The sequence below is a fragment of the Chiloscyllium punctatum genome, chromosome 27 (assembly GCF_047496795.1).
Source record: "Chiloscyllium punctatum isolate Juve2018m chromosome 27, sChiPun1.3, whole genome shotgun sequence".
Taxonomy (NCBI): domain Eukaryota; kingdom Metazoa; phylum Chordata; class Chondrichthyes; order Orectolobiformes; family Hemiscylliidae; genus Chiloscyllium; species Chiloscyllium punctatum.
This window is the reverse complement of record NC_092765.1, coordinates 16779025-16802093: the sequence shown is the minus strand read 5'-3', so window position 1 is coordinate 16802093 and position 23069 is coordinate 16779025. Positions and strand designations below refer to the sequence as shown.

The following is a 23069-nucleotide window of genomic DNA, read 5'->3' as shown; positions in this document are numbered from 1 at the left end:
CCCAGCATTGCAGTCCTTATAATCCCCATGAAATACACAAATATACATTTTATAATCATAAGATATAATCCTAATAACTATACACTAAAGCAAGAGTCACCTTTCTAACCAATGTGCTCTAAGTTATAATTACACAATGCTGGAGCAGGCGGGGCTTGAGCCAAGGCCTCTTGGTTGAGAGGGAGTGACACTACCACTCCACGACAAGAGGCCTTCAGCCAGATTTTTTTTTATTGTTATTTGAAGATAGATTACCTGCATATCCCTACACAGAGCATTGTTTTGACATGCAGTAGCTTATATCCAATTCAAAGTTCCAAGGTACCTTATGTGCATACAAAGAGCAGATAAGGAAAGCATTCTACACAGCAAACCAAAACCATTGTAGTACTATTGCAATGGGGACACAAGGCACAACTGTCCTACATCTCTGCTTTTAGCCTTGGTTTCAAGAAAGCAACAAGTAACTGACCAATCTAACAGAATCCATCTAAACTAAATCTGGTAGCTAAGTTCACATAGGAATGTTTGCTAAGATTGCATCTTGTTAAATGGGACTAACCATTCACTCCACCTTTAGGAATAAAAATAGGATGTGCAACACTGATTATCCTCCTATACTAAACTGAAGCATTTAACTAATGGGGTTAAGCTCATGGAATCACCGATCCCAACAGTGCTTTTGCTTAGACTCACTCAGAATTTTGGAACTCTATTCAGACCTACCTCCTCTCAAATCCAGATCCATATGCATATTGCTGCCGTTGCCCAATACCTGTTGCAGGAGGGCGATTGTATGGGTCTCCCATTCCAGTATTGGGGGCAAGTCCAGGAGACATAAAAGGGTCAGGCCCAGGAGCTGCTGGGAGGAAGACGAGTGTCACCATGTTACGTACAATCAAAGCAATCTCCACCCCAATCCTGCACCCCCTCCCCCCCCAAATCACGGGTAAGAAAACAAACTTTTGTTCCAATAATTCACATTGACTGATCAAACAATTCACCATTTTAAAGCATTAGTTTTGAAACTGTTTCTACCTTTCCTCATGCCACCAAATGGATCCTTGTTGGGCTCGTATGGCATACGGGCCATTAAATCTGTGGTGTTCATGTTAGGCGGGTATGCAGGGTTTTGAGTTACAGTGGTCCTCTTCTGGAAAGCTGGATCACTACTGTCTGCAAATGGATCCTGGACACTCACAGAGTTGCTCCTGAATTTTAATGCAGCATATTAGACAGGTGAAAACTTCTGCAAGATGTAATTTCCTTCTTACACTCACCATCAACTAAATAACATTAGAAACATGTGGTAGACGCATCACAAAGCAACTAGCTCTTCAACTTGATGGTCACAGATTCTAACATCACGGAATGAGCCCATCTCAAATCTGACAACTACATGACTCCGATGCAGCGTAAACAAATTCCACTCAGTTTCAATTATTTTCATGATGCAATCATCGCCATGCCTTCATTGGAGTTTCCTGCATGAATAAGTAAAAGTTTCTCTGCCTAACCATTCAAATTCAAGAAACAGCAGAATAGTTACTTGCTTAAAATTCTTTCATTGGATGTGGGTATTGGTAGCAAGGCCTGCATTTGCCTACCACCTCTAGCTGACTGTGAACTTATTGGCTCCTAACGCTATTTCAGGTGGCAATTAAGAGTCATCCATGTTCTGAGAGTTACATGAAGGCCAGACAGGATAAGGATGGCAAGCTTCCTTCCCTAAAGAACATTATCTAATCAAATCTGTTTTTACTAAAATTGAAAATGGTTACATGATGTTACCATTAAGCCATCTTTTTTTAGTTTAAACTATTATGAAATTCAAATTTCACCATCTGATATGGTGAGATTCAAACCCTTGACTCAGAACACTAGCCTGGAAGTCTGGATTACCATTAAACTGACATTACTACTATGCCTTCCCTCCATTTGCTGAGGTGTGGTAATTCTAACATTACCATAACCAGCCCAATATCAGGAGTCCTAAGAAATCAGATGGATTGACAATTTGAGAGCCGGTACACTTTCTACGTTACAGAAAAGATTACCTGGAACCTGGCATTGGTTGAACATGGCTATGGGGTGTTGATACGGGCGTTGGTGGCTTTATATCTCCTCCCTCTGCCATCGAGCTGCTGGTGGACTGTGGGGTCTGAGGACCCTGCAGAGAACCTGAACCAGCTGCAAAAAAAATTACCATTTAATCACAACAGTCCAGAATTCCCAGGAAATGTATGCCAATACGAAAATGTTATGGTTGGAAGAACAGAGCGGCGGGGGGGAGCAGAGAAAGCAGGGAACACAAGTGGGAATTGAGAGAATGTGGATCATATTCTCATTTGCTACGTTCCTCTTCACCCAAAAGTAACATTCCATGGTTCTCAGCTCTAATTACCACTGTACTGGCAAGGTATGTATACTATCAACTTCAGCTGGAGAGGAAATGGAGAATTCATTGCAGTTATAACTGTATTAACTATATCAAATTAATCCAAAATGAGCTAAACAAGGATTGGATAGATGTCTCCACTAAGGCGCACACAGAGTTCACAAAGAATAGGATATGACTCGGATTAACATTCTACTAGATTAGAGTCCTCGGTAAGGCTTCAAATAAAGACCAGATCAATGAAATCAATTTAGCATCAAATTACTTTCAGGTATTATTTTCTATTTAAATATTACAGTTAAATTCAACTCATTCGGCATTAACTATGGCTTGGTTGGTTGCATTCTCACAAAGCAATCAAATGATTGAGGATTCAATTGCCCAGCAAAACTTGAAAATCTAAAGCCAAGTCCAGCACAGTACTTAGTTACTGCACCAACTACCTTTCAAATAAGGAGGTTAATCCAACCACCCTCTTCCCCCCTTAGGTAGACATAAAAAGATTCCATGTCAATATTCCATGGAACTTCAGGGGAGCTAGTCCTGTATCCTGACCAGTATTTAGTCCTCAATCAACATCACAAAAACAGACTGTTCATTTCCACAGACAATGAAAATGAACATTGTAGATGTTTGCTGTACACAAATGGTTGCTTTGTTTTCCACATGACAATAATGAATACACAAACTGTATTTCTTTGTAAAACAATTTGAGAAATCTAGTTGTAAATGTTACTAAATAAGTGCAAGTCCTTTTTCCCCTCCACAAAAGGCTGTAATACGAACGAATTAGTCATCATTGTTTTGGTTTCTGCTGTACACAAGAGATTGCAATATCTGTCATGGATGGTGCAGTTTCAGATACTCGAGTGACTTGTTACTGGTATAGAATACTGTGTTAATCATTATATGCTTCTCTCAGGTACTACAGTAGCCCTGATGACTCAACCTGCTATTCATTAACTGCAAGCAAAGGTCAATAGAAGGGCAGCCTTATTTACACCCAGCCCTATTTCACCTTTTCACCCTGCTCAGTCAGGGGATTTCCCTCAATGGCATCTCACTGCCTTAAGAATGTGGCTGGGCTCCCCTTACTCTGGCAACAGGATTAAGTTACATTGCAGTAGGGCGACTGGGATTGGTTTCATTCACATTAATAACACGCTCCCCATTCATCAACTTCCTGAACCTGTAAATCTCCTGGGAATCTGGGATGGCAGCATACAAAACAGTCAGCTGGAATGTTATCTCAACCAGTGGGCAGGGCCAACATTGCTTAAATTCTTTCCTTTCCCCCAGCAGAGCTCACAGGCAATGCCCATGTAAGGAGCAACTCTGCCGGCCACAATCAGATCTTCAATCAATCACCCAACAAAGGTAGTTTTTAAAATTAAAATCTACACAACCTTCCATCAAATGTCAGACTCACTAGCAAACTACTGTTGCAAGCCTTTATGACACTTATTTAAAGTGGTAACAGAGGTGACCTCAAAAAAAAATCAAGCCAGCTGGCAGACAGACTGCACCACGGAGTGATTAGTTAATATCTGGGTAACGAGCACAAACATTTCTAAGATACCCTGAAAGTCCAGTTTGACCTCAACAGCTGGGAAGAGAGCACACTAGACTGCCCAAAATGGCAAGCCTTGCTTCAAGATGTAGCTGGCTTTGAAGAGGGATAAGATGGCACTAGCTGTAGAGAAAAGTGCAGGAAGAAAACTCAAGAAGATGGTTAACCCACAACAATCACAGACAATTACTGACTGCCAATGTGAATTTTAGATTTCTTTTAATGTTATTTCTCCTTTAGCCTTTACCACCTCTTTTACCTTCACTGACTTTACTCCCATCTATTCCCAACACACACACTTTTCTCTCTTCACCACCTCTCCTCATTCAGATTCTGTGCCAACCATCCTCCTCACTTCCAGGGACTGACAGAAGATTCAGTTTGCTCACATAACTCAAAACATCCAGCATCCAGCCAACCTCCTGCTGCCCAAAGAGGAAGAAAACCAACAGGAGCAGGTTCAATCATCAACTCCCATATCCACCTGACCAGTTTCTGCAGAAGCAGCCTGGAATTATCATTGATCAATAGAATGTGCTCACTGCATGTAGCAGATGACTACAGCATGTCATGCAGGCACAAATGCATTTTTCCCCCCGAAAGAAACAGTTGTCATTGCTCTGAGCTTATCCTGGACAGGGAACATCAAATTTCTTTAAAGGCCATAATTCAAACAGTAATACACAGTTTAGTGAATTTTTACAATTTAGAGTTTCTGAGTAGACATGCTTGGGCAGTTTTAAAAATGAATGCAAAATAACACTTAAGAATCAAGCTTTGCTTTCAAGACTATTGAGTTGCCAATTTATTTTATCCCTGTTTTGAAGGCGAATAAGAAAGAAAAGCAGAGGATACAATGATGGATCTAGGTGGAAACAAATATAAGCTTTTTGTTATTCTCAAAGACATGCAGCTTATGCCCATATTTGTTTAATTTACACTTCCAGATCATAATCCATCAAAAAGTTTATTCTAGAATATTTGTCAAGCAACATTCAAAAGAAATGGCTATAATAATTAATTTCATACAAAGTTCCATCATTATTCTGATTTTTTTCTAGATTTTTAAAATATAACTTACATACAGAATGAGCATATGAATTAGCAGCAAAGTAGACTATTCAGCCCCTTACACCTGCTTCGATGTTCAATAAGTTCATGACTGATCTCATGTTTCAAATTCCAGAGTGCCTACTCCCAATAACACTATTCTTCTGCTGAACAAAAATCAATTCATCTACGCCTTTAAAAAAAATTCAATTACTCCACTTCCATTGGCTTCTGAGCAGAGTTCAAAAGCTGCATAACTCTCATATTTTCTTACTTCTGTCCTGAAAAGTTCCTGGGTACAGACTAAGGCTATTTATAATTAGGAATTTTTTAAAAACAAACAAATTAAACAGATCAAAAATCAACATAAAATTGGACCAAAAGGAGAGAACAAAGCTGAGCTCTAACCTATAGCTAACACTCCAGGTATACGATCACTATTCTTCAAAGGCAAATTTACACCTGGTCGTGCATGCCCTTCAGCTAAATTAAGATTTAGAACTTATATCAAAAAGTCTGGAAACCAAAATTAAATTTTTGCAATTCCAGTTAATCTTATCATATTAATTTCTGTTAGCATGACATTCACGTTGATAATAGGATGCCCCCGCCCCCACCCAAGCAGTTTACAGTCAGTAAGCCAGAATCACATTATAATCAAAACACTTTTAAAAGTTCACGTTACAGTGAATTCATGTTAACAAAATGCACGCTATAGAAGAACAGCCCGTACCTCTAAAGAGCATACAGTACAAACAGAATAAGGAAGGAAATTTGCAGCAATGTGAGATCAGTCATTCATGAAGTGCACCTGAAATCACAAACCATTATTTGTACCTATTGGTCTCACCGTTTCAACTATGGTACTTGGGTTAGCAGACAGTAGTCATACAATCCCATGCTACAATCCTACATTTAAATAGAAGGAAAGCCCTTCTTGGCACATTAGCTGCCATCACACTCACCAGGAGAAGGAGGCTGTATCTTTGGTTGTTGCTTTTTGGAATCTACAGAAGCAAAGATGTCTAGTGGTGGATCCTCCCCTCGCTCAATCTTGCACTCAAAGGCAAACAAACACTGAATGTACTGCTTCTTCAGTGAGCTGGCTGCACTGCTCGAGGTTCCCACATTCAGGTTGGTGGCCAGTTCTCGCCATTTTTTATTTTTATTCACCTGCACAAGATATGTTGACTGTTTAGTATTGTAGTGTGGGAGATTCCACCATTGCTCACCCTCATAGCTCCCACTAAGTGGTAGTTGCTGAATAGTAGTTAGAAAATAACAAATAACAGGACAGAAATGCTTGAGTAATGTTGTTTGGTCAACAATGCATTAATCAGAAAACTGTGGAGCATGTAACAAGGGTTGGACAATGATGAGAAACTTCGATCTTCACAAATACAGGCTGGGACTGGCAGTGTTAAGGGCTTGGATGGAGAAGAATTTGTTAAGTGCGTATAAGAAAATTTTCTGATTCAGTATGTGGATGTACCGACTAGACAAAGTGCAAAACTTGACCTACTCTTGGGAAATAAGGCAGGGTAGGTGACTGAGGTGTCAGTGGAAGAACACTTTGGGGCCAGTGACCATAATTCTATTAGTTTTAAAATAGTGATGGCAAAGGATAGACCAGATCTAAAAGTTAAGTTTCGAAATTGGAGGAAGGTCAATTTTGATGGTTTTCAGCAAGATGTTTTATAAGTTGATTGGGAGAAGATGTTCACAGGTAGATGGATGGCTGGAAAATGGGGAGCCTTCAAAAATGAGATAACGCGACTCTAGAGACTGCACGCTCCTATAAAGGTGAACAGCAAGGCTACGAGGTGTAGGGAATACTGAATGACTACAGACATCAAGGTTTTGGTTTAGATTAAGGAGGAAGCATATTATCAGGTATAGATAGCAGAGAGTGAGTGAATCCCAAGAAGAGTATAAGGGTAATAGGAGTATACTTAAGAGGGAAATCAGGAGGGCAGAAAGGGGACAGGAGATAATTTTGACAAACAGGATTAAGGAAAATCCAAAGGGATTTTACAAATACATTAAGGACAAACAGGTAACTAGGGAGAGAATAGGTCCCCTCAAAGATCAGGAAGGTTGCCTATGTGTGGAACTGCAGGAGATTGGGGAAATACTAAATAAGTACTTTGCATCAGTGTTTACTGTGGTGAAGGACGTGGCAGATACAAATGCTACAGAAAGGACAAAAAGGGGGGCAAGAGAGCAGGGGAGTGGCGTTTTTAATAAGGGTAGCATTACAGCTGTACTTAGGGAGGATATTCCCAAAAATACATCCAGGGAAGTTATTTTGGTGGAACTGAGAAATAAGAAAGGGATGATTACCTTATTGGGATTGCATTATAGACCCCCTAATAGGCAGAGGGAGATTGAGAAAAAAAATTTGCAAGATCTCAGCTATCTGTAAGAATAAGAGGGTGGTTATGGTAGGGGATATTAACTTTCCAAACAGACTGGGGCTGCCATAGTGTTAAGGGTTTAGATGGAGAGGAATGTGTTAAGCGTGTACAAGAACATTTTCTGATTCAGTATATGGATGTATCTACTAGAGAAGGTGCTAAACTTGACCTACTCTTAGGAAAAAAGGCAGGGCAGGTGACTGAGGTGTCATTGGGAGAGCACTTTGGGGCCAGCGACCATAATCTTTTGTTTTAAAATAGTAATGGAAAGGATAGAACAAATATAAAAGTTGAAGTTCTATATTGGAGGAAGGCCAATTTTGACGATATTAGTCAAGAACTTTCAAAAGCTGATTGGGTGTTCGCAGATAAAGGGACAACTGGAAAATGGGTAGCCTTCAGAAATGAGATAACGATAATTCAGAGAAAGTATATTCCTGTTAGGGTGAAAGGAAAGGCTGGTAGATGTAGGGAATACTGGATGGTTAAGAAAAAGAAGGAAGCATATGTCAGGTATAGACAGGATAGATTGAGTGAATCCTTAGAAGAATATAAAGGCAGGGAGGAGTGTACTTTAAGGAGGGAAATGAGGAGGACAAAAAAGGGGACAGGAGATAGCTTTGACAAATAGAATTAAGGAGAACCCTCCCCAAATACATTACAAATATATTAAAGACAAAAGGGTAACTAGGGAGAGAATTGGGCCCCCAAAAAAATCAGTAAGGCAGACTTTGTGTGGAGCTGCAGAAAATGGGGGAGATACTAAACAAGTATTTTGCATCAGTGTTTACTGTGGAAAAGGATATGGAAGATATAGAATGTAGGGAAATAGATGGTGACACCTTGAAAAATGTCCAGATTACAGAGGAGGAAGTGCTGGATGTCTTGAAATGAATAATCTGCAGGACCTGATCGTGTGCACCTGAGAACTCTGGGAAACTAGAGAAGTGATTGCTGGGCCTCTTGCAGAGATATTTGTATCATCGATAGTCACAGGTGAGGTGCCGGAAGACTGGAGGTTGGCTAATGCAGTGCCACTGTTTAAGAAGGGTGGTAAGGACAAACCAGGGAACTATAAATCAGTGAGCCCGACCTTGGTGGTGGGCAAGTTGTTGGAGGGAATCCCGAGGGACAGGATGTACATGTATTTGGAAAGGCAAGGATTGATTCATGATAGTCAACATGACTGTGCGTGGGAAATCATATCTCAAACTTGATTGAGCTTTTTGAAGTAACAAAGAGGATTGATGAGGGCAGTGCAGTAAATGTGATCTATATGGACTTCAGTAAGGTGTTTCACAAGGTTCCCCATGGGAGACTAGTTAGCAAGGTTAGAGCTCACAGAATACAGGGAGAACTGGGCGGCACAGCGGCTCAGTGATTAGCACTGCTGCCTCAGCGCCAGGGACCCGGGTTCAATTCCCACCTCGGGTGACTGTCTGTATGGAGTTTGCACATTCTCGCCGTGTCTGTGTGGGTTTCCTCCGGGTGCTCCAGTTTTCTTCCACAATCCAAAGATTTGCAGGTTAGATGAATTGGCCAAGCTAAAGTGCCCATAGCATTCGGGGAATGTGTCTGGTTGGGTTGCTCTTCGGAGGGTCGGTGTGGACTTGTTGGGCCAAAGGGCCTGTTTCCACACTGCAGGGAATCTAAATTAGCCATTTGGATACAAAACTGGCTCAAAGATAGAAGACAGAGGATGGTGGTGGAGGGTTGTTTTTCAGACTAGAAGCCTGTGACCAGTGGAGTGCCACAGGATCGGTGCTGTGCCCTTAACTTTTGTCATTTTATATAGATGATTTGGATGCGAGCAGAAGAGGTATGGTTAGTAAGTTTGCAGATGACACCAAAATTGGAGGTGTGGTGGGCAGCAAAGAAAGTTATCTCAGATTACAACAGGATCTTGATCAGATGGGCCAAGGGGCTGAGAAGTGGCAGATGGAGTTTAATTCAGATAAATGAGAGGTGCTGCATTTTGGAAAAGCAAATCTTAGCAGGACTTATACACTTAATGGTAAGGTCCTAGGGAATGTTGCTGAACAAAGAGACCTTGGAGTGCAGGTTCGTAGCTCCTTGAAAGTGGAGTCACAAGTAGATAGAATAGTGAAGGAGGCATTTGGTATGCTTTCCTTTATTAGTCAGAGTATTGAGTACAAGAGTTTGGAGGCCATGTTGCGGCTGTACAGGTCATTGGTTAGGCCACTGTTGGAATATTGCGTGCAATTCTGGTCTCCTTCCAAATGGAACGATTTTGTGAAACTTGAAAGGGTTCAGAAAAGATTTACAAGGATGTTGCCAGGGTTGGAGTTGAGCGATAAGGAGAGGCTGAACAGGCTGAGGCTGTTTTCCCTGGAGCGGAGGCCTTATAGAGGTTGACAAAATTATGAGGGGCATGAATAGGATAAATAGACAAAAGTCTTTTCCCTGGGGCAGTCCAGAACTAGAGGTTGAGAGTGAGGGGGGAAAAGATCTAAAAAGGGACCTAAGGGGCAAAGTTTTCACACAGAGGGTGGTACATGTATGGAATGAGCTGCCAGAGGAAGTGGTGGAGGCTGGTACAATTGCAACATTTAAAAGGCATTTGGGTAGGTATATGAATGGGAAGGGTTTGGAGGGTTATGGGCCAGGTGCTGGCAGGTGGGACTAGATTGGGTTAGGATATCTGGTCAGCATGGACAGGTTGGACTGAAGGGTCTGTTTCCATGCTGTACATCTCTAAGACTCTATATAAAATGTGGAGAAATAAGATATCCATGTTGTAGAGGTGCTGCTCCTGAAAGGCTCAAAACACAAAGGTGGATAAATCCCCAGGATCTGATCCAGCATACCCTAGAAATCTGCAGGAAGCTAGGGAAGTAATTGCTGGGCTAATTGCTGGAGATATTTGAACCATTGATAGCCACAGGTGAGGCGCCAGAAGACTGGAGGTTGGCTGATGTTGTTGGAGGGAAATCAGAGGGTCAGGGATTACATGCATCTGGAAAGGCAAGGACTGATTAGGCACAGTCAACATGACTGTGTATAGGAAATCGTATCCCACTAACTTGATTGAGTTTTTGAAGTAGTAACGAAGAGGACTGATGAGGACAGAGCGATACACAGTATCTATATGGACTTCAGTAAGGCTTTGATTAGGCTCCTCATTGTAGACTAGTCAGCAAGGTCAGATCACATTAAATACAGGAAGTATTTGGATACAGAACTGGCTCGAAGTTAGAAGACAGATGGTGGTAAAGGGTTGCTTCTCAGACTGGAGGCTGGTGACCTCCACAAGGATCGGTGCTGGGTCCACTGCTTTTCATTATTTATATAAATGTGGATGTGAATATCGGAAGTATGATTAAGTTTGCAGATTAAACCAAAATTGGAGGTGTAGTGAACAGCCAAGAAGGTTATCTCACTACAATGGAACTTTCAGCAGATGGGTCAATGGGCCGAGAAGTGGCAGATTATGTACCCACCTGCCTTAGCAGTACGCCCAAGTGGACAAAGAGCATGTACCTGTGAACCCCCAATGCTCAAGTGACCAATTAACACGATGGTGAAATAAAATTAGCGTATCAGGGCACAGTGAGGAATATTTTCCATCAGAAAAGACAAAAGAAGATCAGTCCTCTTTTTAATCTATAAATCAAGGATGGAATTAATGATATGCATACAGCAGTAAGACACACTAAGCCTTTAGAATTATTTAACTTAAGGAAGAGTGTTCATACAATGCACAAGTGAGCTATAATTAGATAAATTTGAGAAGCTGTATTTTGGAAAGGCAAATCAGGTCAGGACTTTTACACTTACTGGGAGGTCCTGGGGATGTTGCTCAAAGAGATCTTGGAGTGCAGGCTCATGGTTTGTTGGAAGTGGAGTCACAGTAGATAGGATAGTGAAGACAATGTTTGGTATGCTTTCCTTTATTGGGCAGAGCATTGAGTATAGGAGTGGGGAGGTCATGTTGCGGCTCTACAGGACATTGGTTAGGCCACTTTTGAAATACTGCGTGCAATTCTGGTGTCCCTGCTATAGGGTTTAGAAATGATTTACAAGGATGTTGCCAGGGTTGCAGGGTTTGAGCCAAAGGGAGAGACTGAATAGGTGGCACAGTGGCTCAGTGGTTAGCACTGCTGCCTCACAGCACCAAGGTCTCAAGTTCGATTCCAGCCTCGAGTGACTGTCTGTGTGGAGTTTGCACATTCTCCCAGTGGCTGCGTGGGTTTCCTCTCGGTGCTCTGATTTCCTCCCACAGTCCAACGATGTGCAGGTCAGGTGAATTGACCATGCTAAATTGCCTATAGTGTTAGGTCAATTAGTCAATGGGTCTGGGTGGATTACTCTTCAGAGTGTCGGTGTGGACTGGTTGGGCCAAAGGGCCTGTTTCCACAAACAAAAGGCTGGGGTTATTTTTTCCTGGAGCATGAGGTGCTCAGGGATCCCTTATAGAGATTTATACAATCATGAAGGGCGTGGACAGGGTAAATAAGGTTTCTCTTCCCCTTCTACCCCCCCCCCCCCCCCAAAACCACAAACTTATACCCCTCCAGTGTGTGTAAGATCATGGAGGAAACATTTAAAATGGGCCTAAGTGGCAAGTTTCTAACAGAGGGTAGTGCGAGTATGGAATGAGGGAGTGGTGGAGGGTGGCACAATTACAACATATCTGGATGGCTATATGAATAGGAAGGGTTTTAGAGGGATATGGGCCAAGTGCTGGTAAATGGGACTTGATTAATTTAGAATATCTGGTTGGCATGAACGAGTCAAACCAAAGGGTCTGTTTCGATGCTGTACATCCCTATGACTCTATAAACCGTGAAACAAGTTGGCAAAAGTGGTTTGGAGGACAAACTTAAGAGATACATTCAAGGCTACTCAATAAAATATTGACATAACTGTCCAGAACACAGATTGATCTAGTGTCTAGTTTTATGTAACAGGATAACTTTAAACATAAAGGAGAGTGTTATCAGATAGAGGGATCATAATGTGCTTAATTTCATAACTAAAATTGAGGGTGGAATATGGTTAACTGCAATACAGTTAAGTCTGAATCAAATTCAAAAATTTAAATAGCCAATTCAAAAGAATTTCCCAATTTTATTTGCGATGGGTCTGACTTTAATTTTTACACTTTGCCCACTAGCCCTCAACTCCCAAACTAGTGTAATTTGAGCTGTAAAAGGAATAGATTTTTGAAATATAACCACTTCATTGGAGCTCTGATATTCTACTGATCGGAGGGGGAACAAGTGTACAGGTGAACTTATGTACCCACCTGCCTTACCTAACTGGACCAAAGAGCATGTACCTGTGAACCCCCAATGCTCAAGTGACCAATTAACAAGATAGTGAAATGAAATTAGCATGTCAGGGCACAGTGAGGAATATTTTCCATCAGAGAAGATAAAATAAGATGATCAGTCCTCTTTTTAATCTATAAATCAAAGATGGAATGAATGATATGCATACAGCAGTAAGATACACTAAACCTTCAGAACTATTTATCTTAAGGAAGAGAGTGTTCATATAATGCACAAGTGAGCTATAATTATTCCAGTAAGCAGTGAATGCTATCAAGCATCCTGAACTACTGAGAAGTGTTACTCAGCAAGAACATATTGCAAGGAAATTTACAATTGGTTTGAACCAAGTTTGATGGGTGAAGTAAAAATAAACAGTCAATTAAGTTGGGGCATCTGCCAGGGCTGCAATGCAAAGTGGTTTAATCAAAAACATCCATAAAAGTTAAGCCAGAATTTTTGCCAAAGATAAAGACATTTCACACACCCACCTGCGTTAGTCCTCCAATATCCTTGACAGACATATAGAGTCGATAAAGGTCCAGCGGCTTCCTGCCAACTGCAGGAAGATTTGTCATCATTGTGCCCTTCTCTTCCATAAATGCAAAGTACCTATCAATCCACATCTTGCGCTCCGGCTCCATGCCCAGCTCATACAGTTTAGAGATCTTTTCATTAGTGGTCGTGGAAGAGTTGGTTTTCTGCAACAAAAAAAAACAAGGCCCATCAGTTACTGGTGATTATATGCCCAACCAAAACAGTTCAAATAGAGACAGATTTAGATGCACATGAAGAGCCCACAGAGATAAATTACTTATCAAAACAGATAAGAACAACAGCTGAGTGGGAAACGTTGCCCAAACAGCCAATGTTTGGTCGTGTTCTGATTCTTCAAAAGTGTTGAAACAACAGTAAACAAAAAAAAAAAGTATCACAAAAGTAAAAGCATACCTATGTTCAGAACAGATGCAAAACTGAAAATGGCCAAAAAGCTCACACATGGCCAGTACATGACAAGCTATTTCAGCATCACTTGTATTTCCATGTTCAATTTATCAGCTTAGATCCAAACATAAACGCAGATTAAGAAACAGTACTGAAAATAATCAATTTAAACACAGCAGAAAGCTCCATTGACATTTTAGGTATTTAGAAATCTGCATGTGGTCTTTCATAAGAATTGCCCCAAGTTACATATTCACGTAGCTGGACAAGACGCCATAATATATCAGGTTATAGCACAACAGGTTTAATTGGAAGCACGCTAGCTTTTGGAGCGTCGCTCCTTCATCAGGTGGTAGTGGACCTGGTGAAGAAGCGATGCTCCGAAAGCTAGTGTGCTTCCAATTAAACCTGTTGGACTATAACCTGGTGTTGTGTGATCTTTAACTTTGTACACCCCAGTCCAACACCTGCATCTCCAAATCATAATATATCAGTTCCTAAGCCATAAATGTGCATTTCAAATATCTCAACAAAACCAGTTGCCAAGGTTAATAATGCAACACAAAAAATATCTGTTTGACAGTTCAATAACAATCTCAGTATCTTTGAACATCCAATATATCTCTACATTCTACAGGTGATCAAGATGGGATCCAATCTATAAATTGACAAATTATGTTTCTTGTTAAATCCACTCATTTTTCAGAGGTTAATAATTTAGTTGAACAGCAGTTATCTGCTTTTACAACCACATTAATCTATTATAAGAATTACTGAATAACCATCTAATTAGAATATTGTGCACATATCATTGAATTCCCCACAGTTGAAATCCTATGAATTACCACTGACCAGAAACTGTATATATACTGGTTGGTGAGAAAGTCAGAGGCTGAGAATTCTGCAGTGACTAGCTCACGTCCTGACTCCCCAATACCTATCCACCATCTGCAAGGCATTAGTCAGTTGTTGGAATACCTACCGCTTGCTTGAATGAGTGCAGTTTCAACACTCAAGAAACTCTTTTTCAGAGCAAGACAACACACAATGTACAGCCCATCTACACCCTTAAACATTCAGTCCCTCCATCACTGTCACAATTCCAGCAGAGCAAACCATAAACAAAGATACAATGCAGTAACTCACTATGTTTCCTCTGACAGTACCTTCCAATTTGCTGAACTCCGCCACTTGGAAGAACTGGGAAGCAGATACTTGGAAACACCACAAACTTAAATTTCCTATCCAAACTTGACTTGGCACTATAATCATTATTTTGTTGGGTTAAATACCTGGAATTTATCTTGTCAATAACACTATTGGTGTAACCAAAGCAGACGTGGTTCAAGAAAGTGAGCCCTACCATCCAGAAAACCACATGCACTAGGTAACATGCTCAGTACCTCCAACACACAAACTATAGAGTGGGGAGGAATAACAGCTCACCAGAGCTATGCACTTCCCAGAAATTAACTATCGGAAAGGTGAAAACTAGCTGGGAGTCAGGAAATGACCTGTGAAACCTTGTGTCAAGGGTAAGGTGAAGATCTGCAAAACCAAGTTTTGTGAAATGAACTTTTAATCAGTTTCAACTTAGCTTCTAAAGGACAAAAAAACAGACTGAATGAATTGACAAAATTCAATATAATCAAACCCAGAGGCTATAAAATATGGAATGTAGTATATAGTTAGTAAAACAGACGTCATGAAAGCATACCTTGGTAAACTTTCTTAAATCCGAGAGTGTTTCCAAGGCTACTGCAGCAAGTCCATGAAGACAGTTAGTATCAAATGTCTGTTTTTGTCCTACTATGCATTGATAGGATCATTCTATTTTTCACTGAGAAAATAGCAATCTCTGAGACAATCAACTTTAGGAAATCTCCAATCAAATATATCGGGCAAACATTGAACTAGTGCAATGTCAGAGGCTTTGAATGAAAGTTATTTATTGGGACACACATCCTACTTAACCTACTGAAAACTGACACCAGGAAAGGGTGCCTGAAGTACAAAATGCTCAGTCCACAATAAGGATCAGCCTTCATTCAAATTTATTGTGAATAAATTAAAGACATATGTTCACATCATGTGGTTCAAGTGAAGGGATCAAAGTCAGTTAGCAGCAACTGTCTCTGTGAAATAGAGTAACATTAATTATCACCTCGCAGCACCATGAAGTGCAGCACTACTCCTGGTTAGTGCCAAAGTCATTTGTGTTCTTACCTTTGACTTAAGCTCAGCTTTTGTCATTCCATCTGCCTTGTTGTTTGCTTTCTGAGTTGGTGGTAACTTTCCTTCACCCAGTGCCATCATCTCTGGACTGGGAGTCATAACTACCAGAAGATGAGAAGATCGTATAAATCACTGGATCAACACAACAGTAATCATTCACCAAAAGCTATTGCAGGAAGATTAGGTCTACAGTTTTTCTTGTAATAAATACATGTATAAGTTCAGCTACAGTTTCATCTGTGTTCAGGGATAGAACTCAAGTCTCTAAAGTTTGAGGTGCAGGTTTGTGTCCCACACCAGGCACCAGAGTACAAACTTAGGCTGATGCTCCCATACAGTATTGAAGGAATGCTTCACTGCTCAATGTGGCATGTTTTGTATGTAACCGATTTCATAGAACTATTTGAAGTCCAGCAGAGTGCTCCCCAGGTACCCTGACCAGCTCTTCCACAAAAATGGCACACCAGCATGGTAGTGTGTGTTCAGGCTCCTGTGCCCATCCGTATCCTTCTCTCTCCTTTTTCACGTTTTAACATCATAGGGAAGCAGTGTTTGTTGGCTGTGGTAAGCCCAGAGCATTGACTCAGCAGGTTGTCCAAGGTGGTGCTTGGCAGGTCTTCAGCTGCAAGTAATGGTACACAGAGCAAGGACTCTTGGCAGCAGCAGTGGGTCTCTTGGCTCCGGTATACCTAAGTGTGGATGCTTGGTGGGATTGTCATTGCTGTACAGAGTGGGGATGACTTTAGCCCTGCGACACCTTGCAGAAGCCCTGGAGCTGTGTTTTAAGACCACTTGTACAGAGTATGAACTTTATTTATGTAACTGCATTTTATTCTTTTGTAACTTAAAATGGCACCAGATTGTAGCAACAGAACACTTTGCACTGTATCTTTCTAGATATGAGACAATAAAATAACTCAAACACTTCAATAACTCAATATTTAAGCTTTGTCAGCCATGTCTCAGCTAACAACACTTTTGCATACAAATAACAAGGATCTGGGTTCAAATCTCTTTGCAGAATTTCAGCACAAAAATCAAGGCCGGCTGTACATATTATTGCCAATTCCATCTTTTAGTTAAGCCAATAATCTAAGATCCCACCCAACCTGTTTGTACTAAGATAAATGTGGTCTGGTATCTTTCTGCATTGTAATCATTCTAAGTTTCTAGCTCATTCTCAGAGGTCAGTGAATGCATGCACAGCAGCAACCCTGTCAACATTTTTTTGTGGTGCTGAATGTGGCGGTTAGGATTCAATTACCATGCAGGAGCATTTCTGGCAACCATAGGTTTTACCAGTCCTAGTTAGTTAGTGTGTTCAAGCTCCATTCCAGACCATCAGTAAGTCACCTAGGTTGACATTTAAGTGAAGCATTGAGTGATGTATTGCTGGAGACAACATTTTTGGCTAATATGTTAAACCAAGGCCCCAAATACTGATTCTGGTCGTCATAAAAGATCTCAATTTCTGGTCAAAAAATTAGAAAGTTGCCTTCATGTCAGATGATCTTTGTGGAAAAAACTAAGGCCAAATCAACTGATGGTCCACCTGATTTGCTGTAAATGAAACCTCCTCAGAAACAAATTGAATGCTTCATTCATCAACATAGCAAAGATTATCCCAAGAATTTGATGTGATGCTGCAGACAGAAATTCTCTCTCATAAAATTGCCTCAATAACTGACTTTTGGCCTTATTGATCTTACTAAAAAGATTTTGTTTAAAACAAAACATGCATGGCTCAATACTACATCAGCTAAATATCTGTAAATACTTAGCTTGGGGTGCAAAAAGGATTGACCAGCTCAGGGGTCATTTTGACCATACAGTTCAGAACATGGCATAAAGCTTGAAGGAGGAAATTCCAGTGCACTTACTGCAATCTGATTAACAATCTGATCATATCTGATACAAATAACAGGCAAGTGTGGAACACTCAAGTTGGTGTCACAACTATCCTTGATCGTTGCAAGTGGTTCTATGCTAAATCCAACAAACCTCAAATGCATAATCACAGTTCTAATACAGGAAATGGACAAATCTGCACACAGCAAATTCCCACAAACATCACTGTGACAAGTGATCCATTGTAATGATAGTTGAGGGAAACATATCAACCAGACAGGGAGGAACTACCCTGCTATTCTTCAAAATAGCACCCCTTAGGATTTTTTGTTAACTCAAAGACAAATAAGGCATCAGTTTAACTTCTATTCGAAAGACTGCACCAGAGGTCCTCTCAATGGTACAGTAAAACATCAAACTGCATTATGCGGCCATGTTACAGGAATCCACAATCTTCTGACTAGAGGTAAGAGTGTGAACTGTTCAGCGACAGCTCACAAGTGACTAGTCATTTCTGCTGCCTTTTGTTAAGTTTGTGATGAGCATTGAATAACATTTATCTGACAGCAACAGAAAGAATAAATGTTAATCCAGAAACCACAGAGATCATTATGTTGCCATCATCTTTTGCTACTAAACTCATCCACAAGGGTCTAGAACTTGTGTCCTTACCTGCAGAACTATTTGCTATGTTTCCAGCCAAGGAATATGGAGACCCCTGTGGATTCATCATGCCAGCCATACTGTTCATACCTTGACTGTACGGGGAGCCAGCACCCATCATTCCTCCCTGATTCAAGTTTGGGTAACCAGGTTGCCTGCATTGAAAGGGAGGATAATGTGAAAAACAAGAGTGTGTGAAATACTATCTATCTCAGTTAGCAGAAAAATCTCATGCACATTACAAATACTCAGAAATATGATGAGTCTAAAGTGACCAAAAAACCAACTTTACAAATTGGAACAGATTTACATCTCCTGGCACTACATTTAGGGATGATAATGGATTTTTGGATTGAGGAACTTTTAAGAAGATTCACTTCAAATGGTCAGGGCAAAGGCAGCCTTGAGTAATCACATGACACACAAAAGGTGAACAGAACAAATATAGCTAAATGATTGAGGCAAATTCACAAAATGCAAGACTTCCAGGACAACAGGAATTCCAACAGAAGGACATCTAGGATAAGTCAAAGCTCTAGAATGCTCAAACTAGTGCAATTTATATAAATGTGTCAACCAGAGCAGAGTTAAATGACACAAGAATGTGAAACCATGGCCAAGACTGCAGTCAAGCATGCAAAATGGTTTTGTTCATGTCCTGGATGAAATTTCTTTTTATTCCTTCATAAGATGTGGAAGTCACTGGCTGGGCCAGCATTTATTGCCATCAGTTGCTTGAGAAGGTGGTGTGCTGTAATCAGTTTGCTACAATGCTGTCAAGGAAGGAACTTCAGGATTTTGCTCCTTCGCTGTCATTGAGTGAATACATATTCAAGTCAGGATGGCATGAAGCTGTATGAGGGGGATTGTGTGAGCATGCGAGAGAATACTTGCAGGTGGTGTATTCCCATTTATCTTCTACCCTTAATCACTAAATGGCAGTGGTCATGGGTTTGGAAAGTACTGTTTAAAGGAGCCCTGTTATTCCACAGTGCACCTTGTAGACAGTATACTACTGTTAATGCACATCAGTAGCGGAAGAAGTGAATGTGTTTGTCAATGCGCAATCAGGCAGGCTACTTTGTTCTGGATTCTTCAGTGTTGGAGCTACACTCATCCAGGCAAGTGGGGAGCATTCCAATGTATTTTTGACTTCAGTTAAGATATGTAGCCTGTTGTCATAGCCACTTGCTTATATGACTTGTCCAGTTCAATTCTGGCTAAACATAATCCCCATGATGTTGAGATTCAGTGATGTAAATTACATGAATGTCAAGGGGTGATGGTTAAGATTCTCTCTTGTTGAGAGACACTCATGTGATACAAACGTTGCCTAGCACTTATGTGATACAAACATTGCTTTCCACTTGTCAGCTCCAACCAGGAAACTGTCCAGGTCTTACCACATTTGGACAAAAACTATTTCAGTATCTGATGAGTCAAGAATGGAGCTGAACATAGAGAAATGTTCATAAAGTTAGAAGGAGGTCATTGCTGAAGTTGCTGAAAATGGTTAGGTTACGCTGAGGACCATCTTTAGATATTTCCTAGATCTGAGATGAATGACTTTCAACAACCACTCCTGACACAGAGAAATGGTTATGATTACAATCAGCAAGAGATTTCTCTTTACCAATTCCTAGCAAAGTTTGTTTTGATAGGATTCCTTGATGTCACAGTTGGTCCAATGTGGCCTCGGTTTCAAGGGCTGTGATTCTCAGCTCACTTCTGGAATTCAGCTTTTTTGTCCATGTTTGAACCAAGGAATGAGGTCAGGAGCTGAGGGGCCCTGGCAGAATCCAAAATTAGCATCAGTAAGGAAGTTATTGTTAATAAAATGCTGCTCGAGAGCACTGTTAACGGTGCCTTTCTTAGAGAGTAGAAGAGACAGTAATTAATCTGATTTGATATGCCTAGCTATGTACAGGACACTGAGGCAATTTTCCAATGTCAGTTAGATGTCAGTGTTTTAGGTGTGGTAGAAGAACTTGGCTATGGATGCAGCAAGTCCCGGAGCAGAAGACTTCAGTACTATTGTCTCAGTGCATTGCCAATGTGCTATGGGGCCCAAAGTATCCAGTGTCTCCATCCATTCAATGATGTGAGGTTGAGTTAATAATCTAATAGGCTTAAAAACTGGTTTCTGTTATGCTAGGCCAGGGTGGATCATCCACTCAAGAAGTCTGGGTGAATAAAGGTCATAACGAATGCTACAGCCTCATTTTTTGTCCTGGTGAGTTAGTGTCCTGCATCATATATTTGTACTGTATTGAGATATTTGTAGAGCTGGTCATCCAGCAAGTTGTTTCTTGTCCACCACCAATTAACGGTCCACATGACAGGAATATACAGCTTTAGATCGGATTCATAGGTTGTGGCAACGCTTGCTTCTTTTCATGCTGTTTGGCAAGTAGATTTGTGTTGTAACTCCACCAGGACATCTCATTTTTGGATATGCATGGTGCTGCTCCAGGCATCCCTCCTGGATTCTTCTTCAACCAGAATCAATTCCCTGGCTTGATGGTAACGATAGAGCAGGGTATAGACTGGGCCATGAGGGTATGCATTGTGTTTCAATATAATTCTACAGTGCCTTATGGATGTCCACTCAAGTTGCTAGATCTATTCGAAGTCTACTTTACACAGCGATAATTCCACACAACACAATTAGAGTATCCTCAATGTGAAGACAAAACTTCATCTCCAAAAGTACTCAGCAGTGCCATAGCTACCAACATTCATGGACAGAGATCAAGTATGTTTTTTCCCTCATTGGTTCCCTCAACACTTGCCATCAACCCAGTCTAGTAGCAACCCCCTTTTGCACTCAACCAACTGCATCAGTAGTGAGGCTGCCAAGTCAGTCTTTGTGATAAACAATGAAGTCCCCTAGAGTACTTTCTGCAGCCTTGCCATCCTCAGTGCTTTGTCTGAATGGTATTTAACATGGGCTCAGTGAGTTTGACATTTATCTCTGGTACCTAGGTCAATGCCAGATAGACCATCCTAGTTCATTTTGACGTTCATCCTGGTTCATTTTTCAGACTTTTAAATGGGTTGATGCAATTGATAGCTTGAGGCGCCATTTCAGGAATCAAGCTCACTGCTGAAGTCTGGAGTCACATGTAGACCAGACAATACTAATAGATTTCCTTCCCTGAAAAAGGACATTAGTGAACCAGATGGGTTTTTATATCAATTGACTATGATTTTGTGATTACCATCAGAATTTTAACTCCAGATTTTATTAAATTTAAATTCTACTATCTACCACACTGAGTTCCCGAAACACGACTTGAGTGTCTGGACTACTACCACTATGCCATTGTTAAAAATGCCCCACAGTGCATAGAGATGAAGCCAGACCATTTTAATCTCTTAACACTATGCCATTCTTTGATGCTTAAAGACAAACTGCATTCTGGTGAAAAGTGAAGGATGGACTGCAGCATGTCTATGGTCTGTGCCAATGTGGGTCGCACAAAATATTGCCATTTCACAAGATAAGAAATTGCTTTGCTAACGTCAAAATAAAACCCATGCAGTGTGAGGTTATCAAAAACACTTCAATGACTTCCAGCATGTGAGGTCTGGAGAAAAAAAGTGGATTAAAATACATCAATGGAAGAAAGGCAAGGTTTTCACCACCATGACAATCAAAAGTCTAACAAATGCCCATTGCTTCCCTGGCTGAAGCAATACTCTGGGATATTGTACTGCAGCACAAAACAAAAAACATTGGATTGAATGATCGGCATGCGGACTCAGCTGAAGACAACACGCTATGCAGAAAAAGATTACAGAGCATCTGCAGAGCCAGCGCCAAATGTTTGGCAATGGTTTTTACTGGACAAGGTCAGACCATTGTAAAGTATGAACAAATTGAAAATAAAGACTCTCACATATTTACTGTGTCTTACTGCATCAGTGCCTTTTTTTTGTCCTTAACAGAGTGCACCTCTCGGCAAATAGGATTACATAAGGGCTTTCTCTACTATATCAAAGTTCTATTTACCACGTTTACCACTTGTGATTTGACTGTGCTTCACCTCCTGACACAAGTGTTACACGAACAAATATTTTCACAATGGTGATGTAATTACTTTATCTTCCCTCGGGCTCGTTTAGTCATTCAGCAGATCATGGCTATTCATGCCATCTATCCACCTTAATAACATTACCCAACAAAAAACTGTTTTGATCTTTTCCAATTGACCCATCTATACAGACCTTTATTTTTGGGGTCAGGAGAATCCATATTCCCTAATCCTTTTGAGGAGGGGAAATGATACACAATACCACTCCTGACAAACCTAACTAAGACTCCTTATTTTTACAGGAATCCATGAGGTAAGGGCATAACATAGCTTGTATGAAAAACATGAGGGCACAGATTTAAGATGTGGAACATGCTGCCCGAGTCAGAGATAGATGCAGGAACAAAGAAGCACTCAAGAGGGAACGGGATTATCATTCAAAAAGCAGCAGTGCAGAGTTATGGGGAGAACACAAGGAAATGGCACAAGGTGAATTGTACATTCAACAGATAGAACTGACAATAGAACAAATGACCACCTCCCATCCCGAAAAAAATTGTGTTATTGATAGGTGGCAGCTACCTGCCTTTCACTCATTTAACATAATAATTA

General features: G+C 40.7%; 1 protein-coding gene across 4 annotated transcripts in view; it reads right to left on the bottom strand.

The window, feature by feature from the left end:
• Nucleotides 1-23069, bottom strand: part of LOC140453481 (AT-rich interactive domain-containing protein 1A-like) — a 129009-nt gene that overhangs the window by 13844 nt on the left and 92096 nt on the right. For 2 of the 4 annotated variants that reach the window (XM_072548192.1, XM_072548194.1), the window contains exons 9-15: nt 18430-18575; nt 15901-16010; nt 13221-13430; nt 5984-6191; nt 2058-2190; nt 1039-1211; nt 727-862 (exon numbers count right to left, since the gene is read on the bottom strand). In XM_072548192.1, coding sequence (XP_072404293.1) covers nt 727-862; nt 1039-1211; nt 2058-2190; nt 5984-6191; nt 13221-13430; nt 15901-16010; nt 18430-18575 — 1116 coding nt within the window. The remainder of the gene's footprint in view (nt 1-726; nt 863-1038; nt 1212-2057; nt 2191-5983; nt 6192-13220; nt 13431-15900; nt 16011-18429; nt 18576-23069) is intronic. The other 2 variants (XM_072548193.1, XM_072548195.1) reach the window with 2 other exon arrangements.